Below are 24478 nucleotides of genomic sequence, written 5' to 3' on the forward strand. Positions count from 1 at the left end.
CTTTCCATGAACAGTCATGTTACTGTACTGATGTTACAACTTCAATTTTTCAAGGTGTAATGACCTATGACCTGCATGTTGTTACTTTTCAGACCTTCACTGGATCCATTTTAGTTGCTGTTAATCCATATCAGCTTTACTCTATCTACGATGCTGATCATGTTAAGAAGTACAAGAATAGGAAATTAGGTGATCTTCCTCCTCACATCTTTGCTGTGGCAGACAATGCATATTCTCATATGAAGAGAGAAGCTCATGATCAGTGTGTCATTATTAGGTACTGTAAAAATGAAACAATAACATCAACAAACTACACAACAGTTACATATAGAAGACAGTTGTGACTATAAATATTAATTAGATTATGTTAAATCATGAAATATCCTAACTGCTTGCAGTAACAAATTAGCAGGATACAGATAAGATATTAATAATTATTTGTAAACTCAGGCAAATTCCTTAATAAATGATTAATTGTTATCAGTGAATAATATTTATACATGTATACTAGTCATTATAGTTTGTATGATAATTATTGGCCTAAATGTAATCTAAAAGAGCTATTTGATTTAGAATTTCCTCTGTATGTTAAAGCTTTGAGCTGATTGTGTTGTAGCGGTGAGAGTGGAGCTGGCAAGACAGAGTCAACTAAACTCATTCTTCAGTTTCTTGCTGCTGTCAGTGGGCAACACTCATGGATTGAACAACAAATTCTGGAGGCCAATCCAGTTTTAGAAGGTGCATACTGTATATACTGCATAAGCAATACCCTCCATTTGGTGTGACAATATGAATGGGATATGTTCATGGACATTGTCTGTCCCAAGAAGCAAACAGTTTTCCAACAGCAAAGCTTGAGGACAAGGTTGGAAAGTGCCAGGTTGGGGTGGGGGGAGGGGTTTTTTTCATTCTATTAAGAGACAGGATACAGTCACACCCTCATTCACATAGACCATCTAGTATTCCTTAAAATGGTTAATTTGTTGACTACCAATGAAAATATTGCTCTACATTCTGTTTATTATGATGGTCTTTGTTTAATTTAGCTTTTGGTAATGCCAAGACAGTACGGAATGATAATTCTAGCAGGTTTGGCAAATATATTGATGTCCATTTTAACAAGACTGGACAAATTGAAGGAGCCAAGATTGACCAATACCTTTTGGAGAAATCAAGACTTGTCAGCCAAGTAAGTATATCGAATTGTAGATGAAAAAAAAAATGGAATGAAAGTGTCTGTGGATTTACATTTTGTACAAAACACTTTTAACTGTCATGATGTAAGTATACTCTAAATATGTCTATGATTTAAAAATCAGTTATAACTCTTTAATTATTTTCACATAATTTATGATTAAACATTGATTGTTCTTCTAGAATGCATTCTGTACACTAGACTGCTTGTACCAGAATCAAATGTTACTTCAAATACATTTTTGAGTCACTTTGTATTCTTACTTTTTCTTGTTGTTGATATACCCACCCCAGCATTTGATATATTAGGATTACTATGAAAAATCTGATTGATCAAGAGCATCCAATCAATATACAATACCTTGTAGATAAAAAATGGTATCTATGGTGGATATTACATTTATCATAATAATAATAATAATAATAATAATAACTTTATTTAAGTGTCAGTGTATTTTAGCACTGCTGTGCTAATTGGGGACACTGTAAATAAGGAAACAAATATCGTAAATGAACAGAAACTCGTTAAAAACCCCAACTGGTAGGAGGCAGACCAGTTGGCTATTTACAAAGCATGTAGGAGTTGAATTCGGGGCCACCGAAGACAAATCCATCCAGTGGCAGGGAGGAGGACTTGAACCCGGGACCTCCAGCTTACAAGTGCAGCGCCCTAACCACTGGGCCACGCTCACCTCCTAACGAGTTCAAAGTCTGCCTTGTTTATTTTTTGCAGACTGTTTAAAAAATATAAAATAGAATGATTAGTAAATGTCTTATAATGAAAAGATAAAAATAAATTTATAAATTAACACAATACATTTCTAAATCTCTGGCGGCTGGTGTGTATAGCTCTAGAAGTGAGCTCATGAAGGCAAGGAAATAATTTATACGAACTTACATGTAGGACCTCCTAGTCTCAAGTACAGATAGGACATTACATCATTAATGTAAACTTTATATTCTTGTATTCATAAAACTTTAGATTTTTCAAGTTACAGTAATGTTAAGGATACAGTGTACACCAGCCATTAATATCATTTTTGCATTTCAGATGCCTGATGAGAGAAATTATCACATTTTCTATCGCATGCTTTCTGGAATGTCATGTAATGAGAGAGAGTTACTGAACCTGACAGATGCTTCAGACTACTACTATTTAACACAAGGCAACTGTATCTCTTGTCAAGGAATGGATGATTCAGAAGAATTTGCTATAATCAAAGGGGCAATGAAGGTAAGCATAGCTTCTACCTCAAGATACATGCATAGTACCTAGAAATTTAAACTTGAAATCATCTGCATAGCCAAAAGAAAATTAATTTTTCTATTTTTACAATGATGTCTAGGTATTAATGTTCAGTCAAGATGATAGTTGGAACATTTTCAAATTACTGGCTGCCATTCTTCACATTGGAAACCTAGAATTTGAAGGTACTTCCACAATTAAAAGTAATGTGACATTTATTGTTAGTTATATTTGTTAGGTTGCTAATGAATGAGAGGCTTGTGTGAACTGACTCTCTGCTCTTTAGAGTTAATAAGCTCTAAAGTAACAAGTCAGTCATCTTAAACACACACAAAAGTCAATAAAATGATTTTGTTTAATGCACTAATTAAAATTAAGAAACAATTGCGATATGTGTTTCTTCTTCTTTCTTTTTCTTTCTTTTTTACACCCAATAGCCACCATTCGAAGTACCGTGGATGCATGCGACATCACTGATCATGAGCTGGGAAAAGTTGTTGCAGGTCTTCTAGAGGTATGAGGAAAGAGCATAGGAACAGTGTTGCATGTGTAGAATGGGTATGGAGATAGATTCAAAGGTGCACTCTTGTTGTGTTGATAGAGATGGCTGAGTCCAATTATAATGGGAATAGGTTTGGGTGTTTGCAATGTTGGGATAAAGTTGAGTGTGTACAATGAGTAAAGGGCAATTGTTGGGTTTGAAGAGTAGGTTTAGGAAAGAGATTGGAGTATACCTTTTGCATGTATCTGTATATTCTTGTCTAAATACACTTATTGACTAACGAGAGTATGCATAGTATTCTAGGCATTCACTAATAGTGGTTATTGGTTATCTATCTCAGGTGTCATATGAGAATCTTATTGAAGCATTTACCAGCCGATCAACATTTGCAAGAGGTGAAATGATCTTTTCTCCAGTCAGTGCTGTAAAAGCTGTAGATATTAGAGATGCCTTTGTCAAGGGAATTTATGGACGAATCTTTGTGTGGATTGTTAACAAAATAAATGCAGCCATTTTCACAGACAAGGTGAGTTACCAAAGTTAATGGAAGCTAAGTTGGTGATATTTTGCTCTTTTGATGCTTATGGCGTGTAATTAATTGCAATTACTTGAAGTGTAATCTGAATCTTTAGACATAAGAAACATCACCACCCAGTGACTAGTTAATACTACTGGAAGGAAATAATGATATTCTGTATCTATTCCTCTGATAGCTTGACCAATCAGCATTCCGATCATCTATTGGAGTTCTTGATATATTTGGATTTGAAAACTTTAATTCTAATAGGTAAGTTAAGTTTGTATTTAGCCTGAGCACATAAAGGCTGCTGTAGTAGAAGTTCTTGTACGTGATATTCTCTTTACCCCTCCATACCATTCTTTTTTGCTTACCCTCTCTCTGCCCCTTATTTCACCCTCTTTTTCCTTCTTCAAACCTTCCTCCCTCCCTCCTTTCTGACTTGTCTTCCCCTTCTCCCAACTCCACCTTTCTTAACACTTCTACCTGGCCCTTTCCATTACCTTTCATATATTCCCCCTCTGCTCTGCACTTTCCCCTTCCATTCCCTCCCTTTCCTCTTTCCACTATCCTCTTTCTCTTCCTCCAACCATCCCTTTCTTACCCCTCCCCTTGTTTCTCCCTCCTCCCCCCCCCCCGCACTCCTTTCATTCCCTTGTTCCTTCTTTACCAACTCTCTTTTTCCCATCCTTCCCACTTTTTCTACCTTCCTCCCTTCCTCTCTCCTTCCCTTTAATACTTTTCTTCCTTCTGTTTCCTTAAATACTCGTTATAATTATCTTTATGTCTGTTTTTTTTTTCCTTTAGCTTTGAACAGCTGTGCATCAATTATGCCAATGAAAATCTTCAACAGTTCTTTGTTCAACACATTTTTAAACTGGAACAGGCAAGTGAATATTTTATATGAAATATTAAGAAACATTTCATGGAACAAGTCAGCTAGGAAAAGATGAATTGGAAGTGAAATTCCTTGCAAGAAGACAAAGTGGGATAATATAAGAAACAAATGCAATTGCGGTCAGGCCTGAGAAAAAAATTTGTTTTCAGCGAACAAACATTTGCCTCATACTCTTTTCTAGTCAACGGATCACAATTTGCTTATTTACTGTGATCTGAATCTTGCTCAAATGAACGTGAGTTATAAGTTTGACAGATAGAATAATTCAACATCAAATCCACAGTTGAACTTGAGATTTTTTTAAATAAAAACCCAACGTATTGGGTTTTTTAATGAACGTTTGGATGCAAGTTTATTTCGAGGAAGTCTTTTACTTGTCAAGATAAGCTCGTTAGGTTACTTTACCCATAAAGAATGATGACTCATCATCAGTGTTGGATCTGTCCCACTGCATTTGGCTGATGAGTAGGTCAATGTGATCTCAAACACCATCATTGGCGATTTATATACATGTACCTTTAACACGTATTATTCTGTTTTTATGTGAACTGTTCCCATGCCAATAATACCGCACAGTTTGTCCAGTCATACCTCACGGGAAGTATGACTGAACTAAAAGTCAGAAGATGCTATTTTATTATTTTAAACTCATGGCCATCGAGTGTTTCGTTTCTTCGGTTCGTAGACTCCAGGTGACTGAATTTAGTAGTCATTTCCATATGATGGTCTCTGTAGGTGTATGAGTAACCAGGCTAAATGATTACATCTCAGTTTTTATTATTTTCAGGAAGAATACAACAAAGAGGACATAAAATGGCAACATATTTCGTTTGTCGATAATCAGAACGTTCTTGATTTACTGGCACAAAAACCCATGAACATCATTGCTCTGGTGGATGAAGAGAGTAGATTTCCAAAGGTAGCTTGTGGAATCTTGCAGAATTTAATCCATGTCTATCGAATCGATCTTATGAGCACTGGCATTTCACTGGATTTCTCATTGCCAGATTTCAAAATGGATAAAGATGAGATGACGGATTATATGACAACTTGCATTTATAACTTTCGTTGTCTGTACGAAGTAACCTGTGGAGCTTTCTTCTTTATTTCTTAGGGTTCAGATGCCACGATGTTACAGAAAATAAATACTCATCACAAGCGATCCAAACTGTTTCTTCCCCCGGTCAATTCAACTTCTTCCTTGTTTGGTATTCGTCATTTTGCGGGAACTGTTTACTACAGCTCAAAAGGTAAGAACCTTATCACTGCTAAGAAGCCAGTATTAATAGATTCAGACGGATCACTTAGAGTGTCTTTGGGAGGCAATCAGGTAGTGTATTCAAACAAACGAAAAATGATCATTACAAGAGTTTAAGGCCTTGTTAATGTTTGTTGGTGAATTGCCTAAAACTTTATTTTCAATGACAGGTTTTCTGGACAAGAATCGCGACACTTTCAGTGCGGATCTTGTTGATTTGGTGGGAGAAAGCAAGTTTCCATTCTTACTTGAACTCTTTTCTAAAGAGAGAGCCATGGTTTGTACTCTTTGTTATTGTTTCATCAGTTTACTTTTGCTAGATAACTATCTTAGTTGTGGTTCATTGATTCGCTGTGTGTTTCTTGTGTAGACTTCGCCAGTGTAATCATAAACCCAAACTTTTTTAGGGTGAAGATACGAGGAAACGTTGGCCAACTCTTGGAGCTCAGTTCAAGAAGTCTCTTGATCTACTGATGAGAACCTTATCATCTTGTCATCCTTTCTTTGTGCGCTGCATCAAACCAAATGACCACAAGAAACCAATGGTGAGCACTCATGCGTCACGTGACCTACAGCTTGACCGTCTAACAGCTTTTCTATATATTTTTTTAAGTGGTCAGCCATACGAAAAAAAACCTGGCTGTCAAAGGTTAGGATTTATCTCAGATCAAGACAGGTATTTTACTCCTTTGTCTAATCAAAGTAACCAACGTTTCAAAGAAGAGTATAGCTGATGAAAATGCTGTCCGCCAGTGCTTGAGAAGAACGTTGCTGTTGGATAAATCCTCTCACGGTTTACTTTTCTTCTTTCAGAGATTTGATCGGGGTCTTTGTTGCCGGCAGTTACGCTATTCTGGTATGATGGAGACCATAAGGTAAGATGTTGGAGATTCCACAGTTTTCACTTGATGTTCAAGCAAACAACCACTTTTTGTCATCTTGTTCATATGTAGTTTGAATTAAGAATGATGTTTTTGGGATCCAAGACTCTTGGTACCTTCCACTTAGCGAGTTTGCTCAAGCTAGTTTCCCCTTAAAATCCCAACAATCTTATTGATTTATTGAACGGTCATCAAAGTAGTTGGGAACAGAATTTGCCAAAGAAAGGCTTCATGTACATGTAGTTTTGTGGGTCAAATTGGTGTATGGGGAAAGTTCCTCTCATCTAAGAGCATTCTTGTCTGGGTGTGAAATTAAGCTTTTCCTTTTTTATTTTTGTTTATCTCATATTTTACATATTTATTTCTTCTATACCCTAGAATACGGAAAGCTGGTTATCCCATTCGGCACACGTTTAAGGAGTTCATTGACCGTTACCACATGCTGAGTGAAGGCCTGACGAGGGACGCATTGGATTTTCAGGGTCTCAAAAACGCTGCTGTCACAATCGCCAAGCGGCTTCTTGGAAATACTGACTGGCAGGTTGGAAAAACTAAGATTTTTCTAAAGGTAAGTTACTTGCAGTTACAGTTTAGCTGTTCACTGATCACACACTTCATTAAAATGCTTGAGAAAAGTGCGTGAAAGTTGCGTTTTCGCTTTAAATTAGAGCCCAGCGTTTTTAAGGAGTCGTTGTTCAACGTGAGCCGCTGATGTTCTCAGGTGGTGTCCGTAATAGCGAGGTGTCCGTAGGGCGAGAGTCGACTGTACTTGTTAATTGAAAGAACAAAAAAGTGTAAAGATCACATAAGAAAAAAAAACCAGAAGCTTCATGTGTATGCGTAAGTAGAAGACTCCAATACTTCGTCCAGTTTTAAGACATGCAATAAATTGGCTTAATATTCCATGACTATGTCCTGCGTTTAAGAAATTATTTAGTTTTATCAACAACGGTATTTTTGCGTTAATGGAGGCTCTCTTTCGTTCCAACACATGACAATGAATGAAAAATCTCTGATTGATAGGACATGCAAGACGTTCAGCTGGAAGATGAGCGGGATAAACTTCTTACCAAGCGCGCCATTTTGATTCAGAGAGTTGTACGTGGGTTTTTGATCCGTCAACGGTATACCAAGATGAAAACTGGCTCAATTCTTATTCAGAAGACATGGAGAGGCTTCCAAGAAAGACAAAGATACGCCATGGTCAGTTATTATTATTGTTAGTAACACCATGCCAAAGTTGTGTGTGGAGTAGTGTCGGTGGGTATGTTCTCCAGCCTTAGAATTGACTATGAAAGTAGTGTAATGCTTAGTGCGACTCAAAAAACCAATAGTCCTGGTTCGAACCCTGCCTGAAGTTACTGTGTCGTGTCCTTGGCCGAGGCAATGATGTTTCAGTGTCTCTCTCGACCCAGGGTTATAGTTGAATCTCGCTAAACTGTCATAGAAACTGGACAAAATGTTGGGAGGTAACTCCTCATCAAAAAGGAAGGTAAATAATACTGCCTCATGCCATGAGGCTTTCGGCAGTGATGGTCAGGCTTTACCTTTTAAACTAAATGCTGTACTTTCTTTTTAGATCCGAAGTGGTCTGGCTAGACTTCAGGCTACGTACAGAGCTCGTGTTTTGGCCACAAAGTATAGAACATTGCGTGAGAGAATGAAAGTGTTTCAAGCATTTTGTAGAGGATTCCTCGCTCGACAAGAGTACAAAAATCGTCTTAGGAGTATCGTCAAGATACAAGCTGGGATACGAATGGTGCTGGCTAAAAGGCGAACTCAGGAATTGAGAGTGGAGGTCAGAACTTAAGCATACATACGTCAGACTCGTAGTCATAGGCGGCAGTCAGTCCTTTATTGAGCCATCACTTTGACTCTTTCTGATCATCTAAGGAAACTCTTTTTCTCTAAACATACATACGTCAGACTCGTAGTCATACTGAGGCAGTCAGTCCTTTATTGAGCCATCACTTTGACTCTTTCTGATCATCTAAGAAAACTCTTTTTCTCTAAACATACATACGTCAGACTCGTAGTCATACTGAGGCAGTCAGTCCTTTATTGAGCCATCACTTTGACTCTTTCTGATCATCTAAGGAAACTCTTTTTCTCTAAACAGGGTAAACTTGTTCAAAAAATGGCAGAGAAATTCGAGCGGGGCAGACCAAGTTGAAGGGTTCATATTAGCACCGCTGTCTGTCTCTCTCATAAAAGTGTATGCTTCTGCCGCATAGAGTTGACTGTAAATAGATTGAATGAGAGCTCCTGGCAACTATTTGTGTTTGGCTAAATTTGAAAGAAAAAAAAAGCAATGACAATCAAGAAATCTCAGTTGGAATAAACCGTAGACGTTAAGTAAATTGTTTTTTATTGTTATTTGTTAACTTTTGTATTTGAACAGAAAAAGAAACGCGAAGATGCGGAGAGGTTAAGGAAGCAGGAGGAAGAACGCCTAAAGAAAGCCATGGCGGCTGATGCGGCAGAGAAAGAAGCACAGAGACTTCATCAGGTGCAGCTTCTTCGTTGATGTTGTTGTTTTATGAGCAAAATTGAATTTCTGGGCGAAAGATAACATCACTCTGACTTTTTATCACATCTATGCTAAATAGAGAAATATTTTTTCCGTCTTGTCACGAGCGTGGGACAAAGAAAAAATTCTGAGTTCCCACAAAGAATCGAACCTCCGACCTTCGGATTCCGCGCTCCTATGCTCTACCACTGAGCCACAGAGACTCTACGATAAGCGAGGTCTATTGCGTAGTTCATAGGACACGCGTCCTGCATACTGCCAGGATCAGCAGGATCATATGAACTTTGTAATAGACCTCGCTCACCCAAGAGTCCCTGTGGCTCTGTGGTTGGAGCATCGGAGCGCGGAATCCGAAGGTCTCAGGCTCGATTCCTCATGTAGAACTGTGTTATTAAATTACTCAAACATTTGACCCGTGGGGAATACGTGTGTCCAAGAGAGTAGACAGCATATTTCAGGTTTAATTTTTTCCCCTTTTATTTGTCGTAATGCTACGTTAGGAACGGATGGCCAAGATTGAGCAAGAGGAGAAAGAAGAACATGAACGCAAAAAACGGGAAGCTGAGAAAAAGAAGCACGAAATAGAAGTTGCAGAAGCAATGGCGAAGAAACGGAGAGAGGAAGATGTAGATGACTCGAAAATGGTAAGAAGACTGGGTAGGAGCTGACGCTTTCATTACTGGGCGTGTTCTCCCCTGCCTTTATGTTTAGTGTCTGGGTTAATTGAATGCCGGTCAAACTCAAACTTCATGAAAGAGATGCTATACATGCTCGTGAAAATCTATCATGAAAATTGACTCTTAGATGTCCTATTGCAAGGCGAACTATGGAGACAGGAAATGAAACTAATTCTGGGCTGCAAAGCACTTTTCTTGTTTGCGAGATCTTCTCTGTATGTAGGTTTCTTTCTTTTATTTTGGATTGCAAGTTTGAAGATTAATAGTTAGATGAGCTTATTTCTCTGAGAAACAGAGTATTTCCGTTTTCCGCCGGGTTCAAATAATGATCACCTTTAACTTCGACTGCTCAAAAAAATCTGCTGCAGTCATCTAGGCGGTTAACAGGCTCGTGACGCCCACGCACGTGCGACGACAGTCACGCGACAAAGAGAAATTGCACTTGAATATCATCACAGATAGGGTCACGGAAAATAATGACCTCTTTTTCAGCGGAAATTCTTGATTTACGTGTTACGTTGTGAAATTTAATACTGTAAAGCGTACGTACTCGTGTATTTAGAATAGAGAATGTTCAAGGTTCGAACGTAAACTATTACTCACTGAAAAGTGCGAAGATGAATTTCTCGAGCAAACAGTGGAACTCTGTGAAGCAAACTGAATCACCAGAATATATGGATGTCGACGGATTCGAAGGATTCTTTTATGAGACGGTAGAGAGAAGAATTGTTGAATTTCAAGATTTTGTCTGTGATCAAGACAATGTTAATGGAAGTGGCTTTGAAGTGGACAGGACAGCGGAGAGCAGTTCAGACTCAGAACTTTGTGGTCAAGATGAAGAAGAGCTGTTCTTATTAAAAGAAATTTTAAATTTCAAAGGAAAGGTACCGCCATTACGCTACTGCTGCATGAACCATGGAGTTGAGGACAACAAAGCGCGATCATTTTATTTCATACTTAATTCGTGACTTAATTCGAGCGGTGTTTATTTCGTCTGAGCACGCAATCCTCTGTAATGAGACAGGAATAGTAAAAAGCATTGCTTGGTGTTGGTTCTAAGTTTTGTTGTTTTTGTTTGTTTCCTTCTAAGGTTGATGAAATGTTCGGCTTCTTGCCAGAAGAGAAGACACCAATGCCTAACTCAGCTCCCACCGCCTTCAAGGTGATACAGCGTTCTTACGTAACCAACAGAAATTATTGTTTCAATCTTTATCTATGCTGGTATCCCATTGTCTTCAAACTGTTCTATTGTCTCTTACGGAAGACAGTTACCCACGGCTAACAGTGTAGCCAAAAGACGTAAATGGGATCAACATTTATTAGTCGTCTAGCATTGTTTTGCGTTGAGAGAATTTTTTTATCGGAACAATGTTTTTATGCTGAAATAAAAAAAGAGAGAATAATAACAGTATGTTAACTCAAAGTTTCCTTCGCTTTGATTCTTTTTATCATCATGATTTTCATTTTCAGTAGTCCATCGTAAATTTTTCCTTTCAGGATTTAGAACTAGCCCAAGAGGTTGAATTTGCCACCGAAGAAATGTCTGCTGTGCAATCATTACCTGAGGTGAGCACACGCTTAAAGAAAACAGCTGTTTGAAGAATTTCTTCCACTGGTGCTCACTACCATCATCATCCAGGCTCTTACTGCATTGTGTTACTATTATGTTGACAAAAGTTCGCTTTGCTTTTACAGCCAGAAGAAGATGTCTCACAATTCAAGTTTTCTAAATTTGCTGCCACCTACTTTCAAGGTGGAGCAACTCCTTTATATATCAGAAGACCACTAAAACAGTCCCTCTTACCGCTTACCAGTGAAGCCGACAGTATGGTAATTCTAGCCACGTCTGACACCTTAGGATTAAACTTTGTTTTTGACTAAACTTTTCAATCATAACATGATAACAATGCATATGTAAAACCTTCTTATATGGAAAATATGGAGCCACACATACTGACCCGACACCCAATATTCCTGTTAACATCATCATTCACTGTATTTTATATATTTTTCATTGGCCGAAAGTTCAACACGTGACCTGCAGATGTACAGCCCTGAATATTGGTCAATCCCTAATACCGTTTACTCTATTTTTTTATGGAAAAAAATTCTATTCGGGTAGTTGTGCCCACACTCATAAGTGGGAATGACAAATCGTTCTTTTTTGAGCTGTCAGAGAGCCACTGAGAGATCTCTACGTTTTTCTCAGCCTCGTCTTGATACTTGTTCTCACGCTGTTCTCGCAATTTCAAATCATGCCGAGCATTAGAATATTTTCTTGGCGTCGTTTTCAGTTCCTTGCACATTTATTTATCTTTAGTTCGTTGCGAACTTAAGTTAATTTTTTGTTAATGAAGTAATGTCTTGACAGGCGGCATTAGCGGTATGGATTACGATTTTAAGATTCATGGGTGACTTACCAGAGCCCAAGTACATCACTTCACAGCCAGACGTTAAGGTAAAATTACATAAGGACCTTTGTATAGGTACTATATCTCATCGAATTGTTCAGTGAACTATACGTATTGATGGTTTCGAACAATGTGTAGAAAGTCTCGACAAGTTTTTTTGGGATTTTTTCCGACCGTCAAAGAATTCCAGTTTTCTTAGTAAAATGTAAGCTAGCATTATCAGGCAATAGCCTGACCGTATAGTGTATTGTGTTTCGTAGCCTAAAAGACATTCTAATCACGCTTTTTTTCCACTCATTTGTTGTTTTATTTCGTTTAAACAGGACAGCTCCGTGATGAGCAAGATATACGATACACTCGGAAGAAAGTACAAGAACAAAGGAATCGACGGAGTGCAAGATTTTGGGGTGGGTCTGCTTCTCTTTTCTTAATTGAATTTAAATCGTAAGATTTTCATTCTAAATGTTTTTTTTTTTCGGTCGATCTTTCAGGGATCCAGTAATTCACTGAGTAGAGAGAAAAGGGAGACACTTAGGAAGAAAATTGTTTCATTAACGTTGAAAAGGAAGTCGAAAATTACAAAGGTGGGTAATGTGAGTGTTAACTGTCACAAACACCTTGGATATTGCTGACCTGTACCCTTTGAGGAAGTGTGCACATGTATGTTCGGAACAAACGATTTTAACTTAGGTTACGTTTTTGCAATATGCCGAGACAGAAGCTGTGTTAGAAAGCAGATACAACCGAAGCCCTCTGTTGAAGATTGTTTGTTGTATCAGTTCTAGTTTGCAGGGGAGTATTTGATTCTTTACTACTTTAAATGTCTTGTCTTAAAATTTACTTTCTGGAGAAGTGTTGGAAATCGTAAAGAAGTGACAAGCAACTCAATAAGGCTCCTCTCAGTATTTTTGTCTTGTCTGTTGGTGACGAGCTATCAGTACTATGCTACCCCTGATCTTCCCCGAAAACCATGGGAAAATGATACAATACCCGTGATTCATTATCAGAGCTGAGTAACTCTTTGAATCGTTTACAATTGTATCACCTTACAGGATGTTACAGCGAAGTTGAAAGAAGCTGAGGAAAGTGGTACACTAACGGAAGGTTACGGTCCTTTGTCAGCTCAGGATCGACCAACATCTAATTTAGAGAAACTTCACTTTATCATCGGGCATGGCATATTACGACCAGACCTCAGAGATGAAATTTACTGTCAGATTTGTAAACAGTTGACTCAAAATCCTTCCAAATCCAGTCATGCGCGCGGATGGATTCTTATGTCACTCTGCTTGGGTTGTTTTGCACCTTCAGAAAAGGTCAGCCCTCAAATGTCTCATGTTATTCTGTGTGTTTTATTGTTTCTTTCTGCAAGGGAAAAAAGGCCATATACACAATCCAACATGTTCTTACGCTCTAAGCGTAACGGAAACTATTTGGAGAAAAGAACAGAGAGGTTTGATAGCAGGACTCTGTAGCACTTAGCAATGATTTACTTCCTAAAAAGTTTTTTTTCAGTGCGAAATACTTCAACTTTCGGGGCTGGTCAATAGATCCTTTTTATTACTTAATTTCTCCTGTCGCTGAGCACTCGAAATGACGGTTTCGCCAAGGGTAATGGATTAGTAGGCCTTATTCGAAGTAGTGTTGCATTGATTTGTGTTTCTTTTTTGTTTGGGGGATATTTCGGTGGTGGCGATGTTCGTGGCGGTGCTATCAGTTCGTCAAATATCTGAAGTGTTTTATCGGAGATGGTCCCCCTGGGTACGCGCCATACTGTGAGGAGAGATTGAGGAGGACACAGCAGAACGGATGTAGGCACCAACCCCCCAGCTGGCTGGAGTTACAGGTGACATTTCTCTCTTACTTACTTTCATCTGATTTGAGTACCGTTGAAGTCTGGCTCGATCTCTTGATTGTAAAGTTTAATTTATTGGACATAGTTTATGGACGCAAGTTTTCTGTTAATATTTAGTCTGTTTATCGTTTGAATTGATTTTGATCAGGCAACTAAATCTAAGAAGCCTTTAATGTTACCGATAACATTTATGGATGGAACCACAAAAACCTTACTGGCAGATTCTGCTACAACAGCTAAAGAACTTTGCACACAACTGGCTGACAAGATATCACTCACTGATCAGTTTGGCTTCTCTCTTTATATCGCTCTCTTCGACAAGGTACGCCGTAAAATTTTGTTTCGTAATAACCGCTTGCTTCAGTCACCATCAGAACTGTGGCAGTTGATTAACCGGCATTCATTTGCACAGGTGTCCAGTTTGGGAAGTGGAAGCGATCACGTAATGGACGCCATTTCTCAGTGTGAACAGTACGCCAAAGAGAAAGGAGCCAAGGAGATGAATGCACCATGGCGCTTGTTCTTCAGGAAAGAAATCTTCTCTCCATGGCACGATCCTACAGTCGATCAAATAGGCACAAACCTTATTTACCAGCAGGTGGTGAGGGGTGTGAAGTTTGGAGAGTATCGTTGTGATAAGGTAACGTTACTGTAATCATTTGTCACTTATAGAACCATTTAAAGATATATTACTTCACCCCCTCGTTTCCTTCCAACGCGTCTGATTCATTACAAATCCAAATAAAAGTAACCATTTTTACATTTTACATGTTCTTTTCCATTAGTTTGCTTTTTTTACTCTACTTATTATGGCACCTATGGCCAGTCCTGCCCCTTGTGACAAGAATTTGACAAACCTGCTGGTTGACCAGTTTGACCAGTGTGCAACTTACGCGGTGCGAGTTTATCTTTTCACGTAAGGAATTATTTCATTGTTTATACGTTTTTTCTTCTGTCAGGATGAAGACCTGGCAGACGTGGCCGCTAAACAATACTATGTGGAATATGGTAAGGAAATGTTAGCTGACAGACTCATCAACTTACTACCCTCCTACCTCCCTGATAGTCAGCTTCAAGGGGGTAAGGTAGTGCTGGAGAAATGGGCCCAGCTGGTAATAAACTGCCACAAAAAGGTATGTGTATTAACTTTCGATTTACAAGTCTGTCAGTCCAGTTTCTAAGCCTCTGCCGCTAGGGAAAATAAGTTTTTATTTTGCGCCCAATTCAACCGATGATTTTGGAGTGTACTCTTACCTAGGTCATTTGAAAGATGGAAAATATTCAACTATTCAATATTAGTGTTTATCTGCGCGGTTAGAGTAGAACATTAGAAAATGCTGAGCGCTTATCCTGGAACTACTCGCTATCAAAGGAAAGATCCCATTCTCATTAATGTGGTAACTGGTAGAAATGAAAAGAATAAGAAATAAGTCTATTTCTTGGAAATTAATTCCCCCAAAAAAACGAAATCAGACAATGATACAGAGATCAGTGACAATATTTCATTAGTAGGTAATGCTGAAAGGCTTTCTATTTACAATGTTCTGTTGGTTTGTCTTTGTTTTAACAGGGTTATTACACAACAGAGAAGATTAATCCACAGAAAGTGAAAGAGGATGTGGTAAACTATGCTCGATATAAATGGCCACTGCTGTTCTCCAGATTCTACGAAGCATACCAGTTCTCAGGCCCTAGTCTGCCAAAGAACGACGTAATAGTGGCAGTGAATTGGACCGGCGTTTATGTCGTTGATGACCAAGAGCATGTACTTTTAGATTTGCAGTTTCCTGAGATAACTACTGTAACAAGCCCGAGGTGAATAATTTATGCCCCCTGGGATAAATTTCATCTAACTAAGGGGACAATGCTTCAGATTCTTTATATTACCACCGTCACAATGTTTAGGCGGAGTGATTCAGATCTTAAGGATACTTTCTTTCACACAAGTATGTGACTAGTGCTCCGTTTCCTGGGATCACACGTGTGTGTCACACGTGTGACCTGATACCTGCATGATTAAGGTGAAAGGTGAAATTGTTAAACTTTTACAGCAATCATACATTGTGATTTCTTTCACGCCTAGAAATTAATACGAACGAACGGTAATGGTTACATAACATTTCCTGTGGAAGGAAATTAAGATGTGGGAGATGCACTAATTTCGTAATAGGGGATAAATTAACGAGTCGCTCCACTGGTCCGGCTGAAAGGTACCTAGCAACGCCTATTCTGATTTGAGTTACATGTAATTGTGTGTGGCAGGGCCATGAAGTCAGAGAGCGCTAGTTTCACTCTAACTACCGTCAAAGGGGACGAGTACACGTTTACTTCAGCAAATTCTGATGACATCCAAGAACTTGTCCACTTTTTCCTCGAGGGATTACGGAAAAGGTCCAAGTATGTGGTGGCAATGGTTGACTATCAGAGTCCAGGTAGGAACTAGTCGGTTTTATTAATATCTTCACTGTTGTACGTTCATGATAACGATTTAACTTTAATAAGATACTTTTGATGATGTACTTTTGTTAATTGTTGTTTTAAATACTCGAAAAAATGACTGCCTTTTTTTTGTAAATTTGCCCTTAGTTTCTACGGAATTTGAGGTGAATTCAAATCAATTCTTTAAGTTGTTTTTCAGTAGCCACGAACTAAAAAAAATAAATGTTGAATCAGGTAGAATCCATTCAAATGGTTGTTTTAAAGAAGCGAGTTTTTTTCCTCCTCGTTACTCTACTATTTATTTTTTCTTTTTCATATTTTGTCATTTTTCAGCTGAGAGCTCATCGTTCCTTAGTTTCAAGAAAGGTGATTTAATAACTCTTGAGAGTGACACAGGAGAAACAGTCCTGAACTCCGGTTGGTGTTATGGCATCTGTGAAAGGACTGGTAGAAAGGGAGACTTTCCTGCTGAATGTGTATATGTGCTGCCTACCATTACTAAACCATCAGCAGATACAATGGTAAGTTGTCTCACAGACGAGTAAAATAGCATACTTCAAGCAATCTCTTTTTGAAATGGCTGTCTCTTTTTAGCCTTTTAAAAGTCTATTTCAGGAAACTGTATAATTTTGTTTTTTCCCATTCTGGTGTGAAACTCAGTTAGGTAGAAAGTGAGATGTTCATGTTTGTATTACATTTGGCTTCCCAAATGGTGTAATGAGTCACAGTATCTTCCTTTCACCCTTCCCTCAACACTAAAACTTATGAAAACGCTCCAAGCATTTGCCTGCAGTTTCCTGTTCAACGAAGTGTTTTGCGCATTTTACTGTCACTGCAACTGGTGAAAAATGCTGGATGCTTTTTGGTGAATGTGGCAACTGAATCTCGGTTGGTTTACTCATCTATCGTTCATCGCTGCAATGAGCGTTGGATGAATGTCACCCAAGTGAAAGCGCATTGAGTCCGGCAATTAACCTTTGCATCTTCGTGGAGGTCGCCTGTTTATCAAGTGTTTGCGTTGAAGCCAAAAGGAAGAAAATTGTAAAGATTAAGACTATAAGAAATCAGTAATGGCATGGCACTGAAATGTGTTGGCCGAATTTTTTTTCATATAAATTATGAACAACCAGAGGCCTTCAAGAGCAACAGTAGAATTATGACAACAACTCTTGCTTGTGATTCCAAATTGTTGAAAAATGCCTTTTCTTATATCCTGGAAGATTCACATCACATTGTTTTCCTCGATCTCCTATCTGAAATATCCGATCAGCATAACTGAAGAACTTGCTCAAATAAATCAAACTAGTGCCGGAAACAATCTCCCCTCATGATAATTTTATTTAATACTCATACTGTTTATTTTTTGTTTCCATGAGTTCCTATTGTTAAAAGAAAAGCAATTCAAAAAAAGCATATTTCTTACGAGGCCTTTTTTGTAGTGCAAATTTCGACTTTTCAAAAGACGTTGCCTTACTTGGTGTGTTTTCTCCCATGTCGCACATCGGAGCCTGTTTATTCCGAGGAAATTGAGTTCGTTGACTTTTATATATTCACAGCCGAAATTGAGTTCATTGCTAATCAAATGTGTTGCTGCGAATTGATCTTTGCTTAACATGCTTGTTGTGCCTCGTGCTGTTTGATTGAGGCTTAGCTAAGAAGACATTAAAATGACGAACCATATCTACCAATCCTGTTAAAACCACGCTGATACTTACGTTATTACCTGCCGGTGATTTATTCGACGATTTTTATTTATAATTGATAACACACAGCAGAAGCTTAACTAGATTGGCGATTGGCGACAAGTGTAAATGTGCCAGTGATGTCTTCTGTCTCATGGGTGTGGTTATCATTGTATATGCACAGTTTTGTCTTTGAATGTATCATTATTATCCCATTCCAGCAATGCTGTTCTGCTGACATGAAGTCATTACACATTACGCATTTGTTTTGCAAAATCTTGGAAAGCGAAAGTTATTTAAAAGAATCTAAGGAACATTTCTCAAGTACCTTTCTAATGAAGTCCAAAAAAGTGAATGTAGCAATTCTTGCTGGATTTCCATGTTCGCATAGGAAGTTTATTTTGCATTATAAACCCAACGTAAGTTCACTTCAAATATTTGACATCGTTATTGTTACTATTTTCAGTGTTAGATGGTTCACTGGTCATCAAAGGTTCTACCCGTGGATTGCATTTTAAATAAATACAAAGTAGATTTTATTGTTGGCTCTTTTCACTGTTTTAACAGAGCTTATTCAATGATCAGTCTTTGGAAAGTTCTGAGAAAATCATCGCCACAACTCAGACAGCCATCTACCAAGAGGAGGTTGAATCTTTTGAGAAGCCACACACTTTGTATGAATATTCCATCGAACACTTTCTACCGCCAGCCAAGAGAACTCTGAGTAAAGCTCTTCAATCGCAGGTCAAAAGGAGAGACAAGAATATACCTTGGGCTTTTACCAAGGTAAAGGAGGTTGTAATCAATACAGCTTGATTTGTGAACAGCTGTTACTACTTATATACGTGTAATAACATTTATATTTGGCAGTGATTTACTTTTGATTGTCTTTTCCTTATGCTTTGCTGTTGGGCGCGTTTGTTTTGTACTTAAAAATTGATTTATGTTCAGATTTATAATTGGAAAGTCGTCATCGATGTTTAACAGAAAATCTCGACTCCTCGAGCAACCATTTTACATAGTGTGTCGTTTTTCAGGTAATATCAATAAAAGAGTCATGAGTCAGCTATCGAACATGCACGAAATATTTGGCATAGATATAACACATTACTTTTTACCATGTAAATGAAATGTTGAAGGATTCTGTGAAACGAAAAACACAGCAGAGATCATTTGTTGTTTACAGGACCCCATCAAGCAGCCACTGCTGAAAAGACTAGCAGGCCAGGAAGAACTCGCCCAGAAGGCCACGCAAACTTTCCTGGATATCCTTGCTATAATATTTGTTACAACTTGGAGAGTACTTTTATATCTTCGGTACTTTTGATCTCACAGGATTCTTTGAATGATTTGAAAACCTTACATCCGTGCTTTTATTTTTAACCAGTAATGTAAACAAGAAATTCAAAAAGAGGTCACTGATTTAACCTGTGTCAATTGTAGTTTTCTCGCTTTTTCCCACCAACGTGATTATTATGAAATAGTGTGGACTGATTGAGATTTTAATTAACGGTTCCTTGACTTATCTGACCCATCATGAAGTACATGGGTGATTACCCATCCAAGCGGGTTCGTCAAACAACAGATCTCACAGACGCCATTTTTGAACCAGCTCTGCTTCATGTAAGCAACGTTTCAGATTGTAATGTATTAAGTGTAGTTGATTCATTTCCATTGCTATGGAAACCCGATCATGTTTCTGACCTTTGACCGGTTCTTTTCATAAGGAACCTCTGAGAGACGAAGTTTACTGCCAGTTGATAAAGCAGATAACAGAAAACAGACTTCCGTAAGTATATCAAAACAGATGTTTCTATATGTTCCCATCTAAGATCTTGTTGGAGGAATGTTTCGACAGGGCTGGAGTGATCTACACAGACTCTTAGTACATCAGTAAAATTTGTCTGGTAGACGCCTTGCTATTACGTTAACAATATCTATTTAACGTAAATAAATATTACTTAGAGAGCGAATGGAAATCCCTATGAAAAAAAGGGATCGTCTAGTGGAGTTATATTTTTATCCATCCATTTATGTAGAGGAGAGTAAAATGTCATTCCTTTATACCAAGGAATCAATTGCTTTCGTTGCATTTACGTGAAATCGTTGGTTGGTTGAAATGTTAATATGGAAAGGGAAGTATGGTAAATGTATAGTTACCTTTTACAGCTCAAGTGAGGAGAAAGGATGGGAACTGTTGTGGCTTTGTACGGGAATCTTTGCCTGCAGGTGGGTAAAGCCATTGTGTATGAAACCAGTCCATTTTACAGTGCAACGGTTTAAAATTGTATCCAAGCTGTATTTTTTCGCGCTTTTCAGTTCCTTGCTGATGAGGGAAGTGAACCAAGTGTTCCGGTCGTGTTCCAGTAAACAGCCATTAGCTCATGACTGCCTTTCCAGACTACAGAAGACTATCAGAGTCGGGCAGCGCAAATATCCTCCACACATAGTGGAGGTGGAGGCCATACAGGTGTGACACTCTGAACATGTCCGAGACGTTTGTACACTACATGCATTATGTCATTATATGTATTATGTTTGTATGTGTATTATTATGTGTGTTATGTTTTGTTATGTATTATATTTGTACAGATTTTTGTACATGTATTTATGGTGCTTAAAGGACACCAAGCAAACATCAAATCTTAGGAAGAGAAATCTATGGGTGTTCAAGGCAACCTGGCCATATACTGAAATCGTCGCTGTAAAATGTAACAATTATGAAAAGGATGAACTAAAGGATGTATCATTTAGTTAAAACACAGCTCATTTGCATCCTCATAACTTCTGTTTTTGTTTTTCCCTTAGCACAAGACTACTCAAATATTCCATAAAGTGTATTTTCCCGATGACAGTGATCAGGTTCAAATATCTTTGTCTATCGTATTGTTCACGAGTATGAAAAATCACCTCGATTTGTAAACGTTGCTTAATTTTTAGGTAACAGACCTCTCTCAATTTAACAACCTGCTGGGATTCGCAGCATCTTGGTATCAGTACCATGTGAGGTGGATATCGACTAAGTCAAAATTCATGGCCACCTTTCCTTTCTTCATATGAGATTAGCGCGTTTCTTTTGGACAGATGTTTTTCAATTGTTTTTCTTGATCATTCGCCTAACTATCGTTATTTTAAAAGCCCTATCTGAGATTTTTTGTAAAACAATTTTATTTCTTCAGTATTGAGAAACAGACGTCTTTTCTATTTATTGTGCAACTGAGCCATCGGTAGAACTGAGTCAGTTTTCTTTGGCTTAATTTACGATTTGGCTTTGTGATCATTGATGTATTGTTATTTCACTGCAGGCCTTTGAAGTTGATTCCAGCACACGCGCCAAAGAATTTTGTGCTGTTGTTGCGCAGCGCCTGGGACTGAAGTCTTCTGAAGGATTCAGTTTGTTTGTTAAGATCACTGATAAAGGTATTATGGCGATAAGATGGCTGATGACACATTCCATTTTATGTCTTGGAACGAAAAATAAATTTTCATGGAAAAGAAATGAATGTGATAGCAACATATGGAAAATGTTGATCACTACTCGGTGTGGGAAGAACCCACCCTCCAACGTATGAAGATGACATTGCTGTATTAAGTCACCTTCTTTCTTCCACTTCATGGCGACCATTCAAGGTATTTTCGTGCTTACAACTCTATTGTCTGTTTACAGTGATCAGTGTTCCTGAGGGAGACTTCTTCTTCGATTTCGTGAGACATTTAACAGAGTGGCTCAAGAAAGCCAGACCTACCCGTGATGGTAAGTTGACTCTCCTCAGAACTTACTAGTTTTAAAACCTTACTTTGCAAGGGATGTGTGATGCTCCACAATTCTTTAGATAGTCCCAAATTTTATTATTTTGACTTCATAAATAATGAGCTTGATGCTTGCTTCTTTACCATAATGTTACTGTAAAGCCTTATTGCCAAATTATTTTATTCCAAGTGTGGTCATTTAAACAGATAGCAGAGGGCATCCTTAAATCAATGTCAACAATTCTGAAAGTTATTTCCAGTCGGCATATTGCACACATAAGTACTTCAGTAGGAAATATTTGATTTAGGTGTACATATTATCATGTAATAGAATGAAACAGTTTTATGAGCCTATAGTAGAAAATGCCTTGTAATGCTTGGATAAAATTCATTCAATTTAAGTAACAGATCAATTGATTTATTTTCCCCCACTATTTCTGTCATTTGAAGAAGTCAAAGGGAATTTTTTCATCTCCAGGTCAACTGCCGAATTTAACTTATCAAGTATTCTTCATGAAAAAATTATGGTCGACAACTGTGGTTGGAAAGGATGTTGCCGCTGACACGATCTTTCATTATCATCAGGTACAGTAGTTACTCTCTTTCATGTCCTCTAATTCAACAGTGTGTGCGTGTAATCGCAGTCAAGTGTCCGCCAGACTAAACTCGTTTAATAAGAGTATTTTATGATGTTTATTTCAATATGGAATCAATTGCCTGTCTACGTCGTAACTGCAAAACATGAATCAAGTTAAAATAACAGATTGTACCTCCTATTACATACTTGTAACGAAGACATACTTTAAGTGTTTGTATTTTTCAACATTCTGTTTGTATCACTGTAACTAATTCATGAACATTGAAACTTGTGTTACCAGGAGTTACCAAAGTACTTACGAGGTTATCATAAATGTACAAAAGAAGAGGGAAGCCAACTTGCAGCGCTTATCTACAGAGTTCGATTTGGCGAGGACAAACGAGAATTCCCCAGCATACCGTAAGAGACAAATCTATTTTTCCTTTGTAGTTATCTTTTTGATGAATGTTACATAGATATCACTAAAATAGGTTAGTTTTTACAAGCATTATATTTGCTCTTTTGATTTGTCTCCCAACTTGTTATTTCTTTACAATGCCTTCGCAAAGATTGCACTGCCATAATAATAATAATAATAATAATAATAATAATATTAATAATAATAATAATAATAATAGTAATTATAGAGTAATGATGTTTTTCGATACACAGGAAAATGTTACGTGAGTTGATTCCGTCTGACCTGTGCGCTGAACAGTCCCCGGATGACTGGAAGAGGGTTCGTAGTTTTCGTTCTTGTTGAGTTTTTAATGTGGCTCTTTTTTAAGTAACACTATCTGTTTACTATTTGATTTGTGACTTTGATTATAACGTTGTCTTTCATTAAATTTGTTCCAGGCCATAGTTGCATCATTCAATAAACATGCTGGCAAGTCAAAGAATGATGCTAAAATATCGTTCTTGAAGATCATTTACAGATGGCCAACATTCGGATCAGCTTTCTTTGAAGTGAAGGTGATTGAATTTTAAATCATGCAAGTATACCGAGAAAAGTTTATTCCATAGGTCGTTGTTAAGGTCGCAAGACACAATACACCAGTTGTTGAGCACTGTATGAGAACAAAGCTGTTCCAGCTGAAATAAAAATGAATTACAGCAAGAGTAAAGATGTGCTGAACTGTAAAATTCAATGGCAGTTCAGTAGTTGTACTTCCATGTAATGCTCGGTGCAGGGATGACAAGATAAAAGTCGAAGTTATAGCTCATGTTTTGTGTTCTACAGAGAGAAATTAGACAGTTAAAAAATTAAACCTTTTTTTGTCCTCCAGCAAACTACGGAGCCAAACTTCCCAGATCATTTGTTGATTGCTATAAACAAAAATGGTGTGAATCTCATTAATCCACGAACTAAGGTATGCCAAGAAAGTATAAGGAACTTCATGTTCGTACTAATTTTATTCCTCGAAATGAGGATTAGTTAAGTGTATTTCATTGTTATTGATATTTTTAGCAAATTATTTATGCTCAGTCAGCATTTATTTTGAAAATTCAATGTGATGAAATCATTATGAAATGAGATCGTTCGTGAAAGTTTTTTCCTCCAGTTGGTGCAGAAAAACAAGGCCATCACCAACGATTGGCTCTCTTTCCTTTGCCATAGCGTATGTATGTGGCTTGTGGATGATGTCGTTCATCTTCGCTTCGAAGGTGGAATGATCATATTGTCTTAAGATTGATTCCTTGCTGTTCCTAAGTGTCTCTTTGTCCGCTCGAGTCTCCCGCAAGTTTACATTGGCATTCTCCCTTGTCGAACGCAACCATTATTTTCGCAGTAAGGATAGGATTTCATTCTTTCTCATAAATAGCGTTGGCATGCACTGTTGAAATATCAGAATGGCGAAAAGAGAAATTTTGTTTGCCCCGTTCAACAGCAGCTTTGTCGTCCAATTTAGTGTGATATTTGTTTCTTAGGATATCCTCGCCACCTATCCGTTCACCAAAATTTCAAACTGGAGCAGTGGCAACACGTATTTTCATATGACGATTGGTAGTCTGGTGAAAGGAAGCAGGCTTCTATGTGAAACATCATTGGTAAGATGG

At 37.9% G+C, this 24478-nt stretch overlaps 1 protein-coding gene across 1 annotated transcript in view; it reads left to right on the top strand.

Annotated features, from left to right (window-relative positions):
• The window catches only part of LOC113685545 (unconventional myosin-VIIa), a 29526-nt gene that overhangs the window by 3870 nt on the left and 1178 nt on the right, over positions 1 to 24478 (top strand). Inside the window, exons 6-53 of the mRNA XM_027203069.2 lie at positions 93 to 277; positions 617 to 738; positions 1047 to 1189; positions 2246 to 2428; positions 2541 to 2625; positions 2878 to 2954; positions 3283 to 3468; positions 3656 to 3729; positions 4267 to 4345; positions 5145 to 5276; positions 5472 to 5607; positions 5786 to 5892; positions 6023 to 6160; positions 6429 to 6490; positions 6875 to 7064; positions 7520 to 7699; positions 8076 to 8294; positions 8898 to 9005; positions 9527 to 9670; positions 10794 to 10865; positions 11201 to 11269; positions 11399 to 11533; positions 12075 to 12161; positions 12438 to 12521; positions 12606 to 12698; positions 13167 to 13430; positions 13832 to 13960; positions 14118 to 14291; positions 14382 to 14609; positions 14929 to 15102; positions 15540 to 15784; positions 16232 to 16401; positions 16742 to 16929; positions 18658 to 18876; positions 19277 to 19355; positions 19622 to 19713; positions 19818 to 19879; positions 20260 to 20319; positions 20410 to 20560; positions 20899 to 20952; positions 21396 to 21510; positions 21758 to 21844; positions 22319 to 22425; positions 22719 to 22837; positions 23090 to 23156; positions 23276 to 23392; positions 23707 to 23790; positions 24350 to 24469. Coding sequence (XP_027058870.2) covers positions 93 to 277; positions 617 to 738; positions 1047 to 1189; positions 2246 to 2428; positions 2541 to 2625; positions 2878 to 2954; positions 3283 to 3468; positions 3656 to 3729; positions 4267 to 4345; positions 5145 to 5276; positions 5472 to 5607; positions 5786 to 5892; positions 6023 to 6160; positions 6429 to 6490; positions 6875 to 7064; positions 7520 to 7699; positions 8076 to 8294; positions 8898 to 9005; positions 9527 to 9670; positions 10794 to 10865; positions 11201 to 11269; positions 11399 to 11533; positions 12075 to 12161; positions 12438 to 12521; positions 12606 to 12698; positions 13167 to 13430; positions 13832 to 13960; positions 14118 to 14291; positions 14382 to 14609; positions 14929 to 15102; positions 15540 to 15784; positions 16232 to 16401; positions 16742 to 16929; positions 18658 to 18876; positions 19277 to 19355; positions 19622 to 19713; positions 19818 to 19879; positions 20260 to 20319; positions 20410 to 20560; positions 20899 to 20952; positions 21396 to 21510; positions 21758 to 21844; positions 22319 to 22425; positions 22719 to 22837; positions 23090 to 23156; positions 23276 to 23392; positions 23707 to 23790; positions 24350 to 24469 — 6195 coding nt within the window. The remainder of the gene's footprint in view (positions 1 to 92; positions 278 to 616; positions 739 to 1046; positions 1190 to 2245; positions 2429 to 2540; positions 2626 to 2877; positions 2955 to 3282; positions 3469 to 3655; positions 3730 to 4266; positions 4346 to 5144; positions 5277 to 5471; positions 5608 to 5785; positions 5893 to 6022; positions 6161 to 6428; positions 6491 to 6874; positions 7065 to 7519; positions 7700 to 8075; positions 8295 to 8897; positions 9006 to 9526; positions 9671 to 10793; positions 10866 to 11200; positions 11270 to 11398; positions 11534 to 12074; positions 12162 to 12437; positions 12522 to 12605; positions 12699 to 13166; positions 13431 to 13831; positions 13961 to 14117; positions 14292 to 14381; positions 14610 to 14928; positions 15103 to 15539; positions 15785 to 16231; positions 16402 to 16741; positions 16930 to 18657; positions 18877 to 19276; positions 19356 to 19621; positions 19714 to 19817; positions 19880 to 20259; positions 20320 to 20409; positions 20561 to 20898; positions 20953 to 21395; positions 21511 to 21757; positions 21845 to 22318; positions 22426 to 22718; positions 22838 to 23089; positions 23157 to 23275; positions 23393 to 23706; positions 23791 to 24349; positions 24470 to 24478) is intronic.

The sequence above is a fragment of the Pocillopora damicornis genome, chromosome 6 (genome assembly GCF_964200805.1).
Source record: "Pocillopora damicornis chromosome 6, jaPocDami1.2, whole genome shotgun sequence".
NCBI classification, from domain to species: Eukaryota; Metazoa; Cnidaria; class Anthozoa; order Scleractinia; family Pocilloporidae; genus Pocillopora; species Pocillopora damicornis.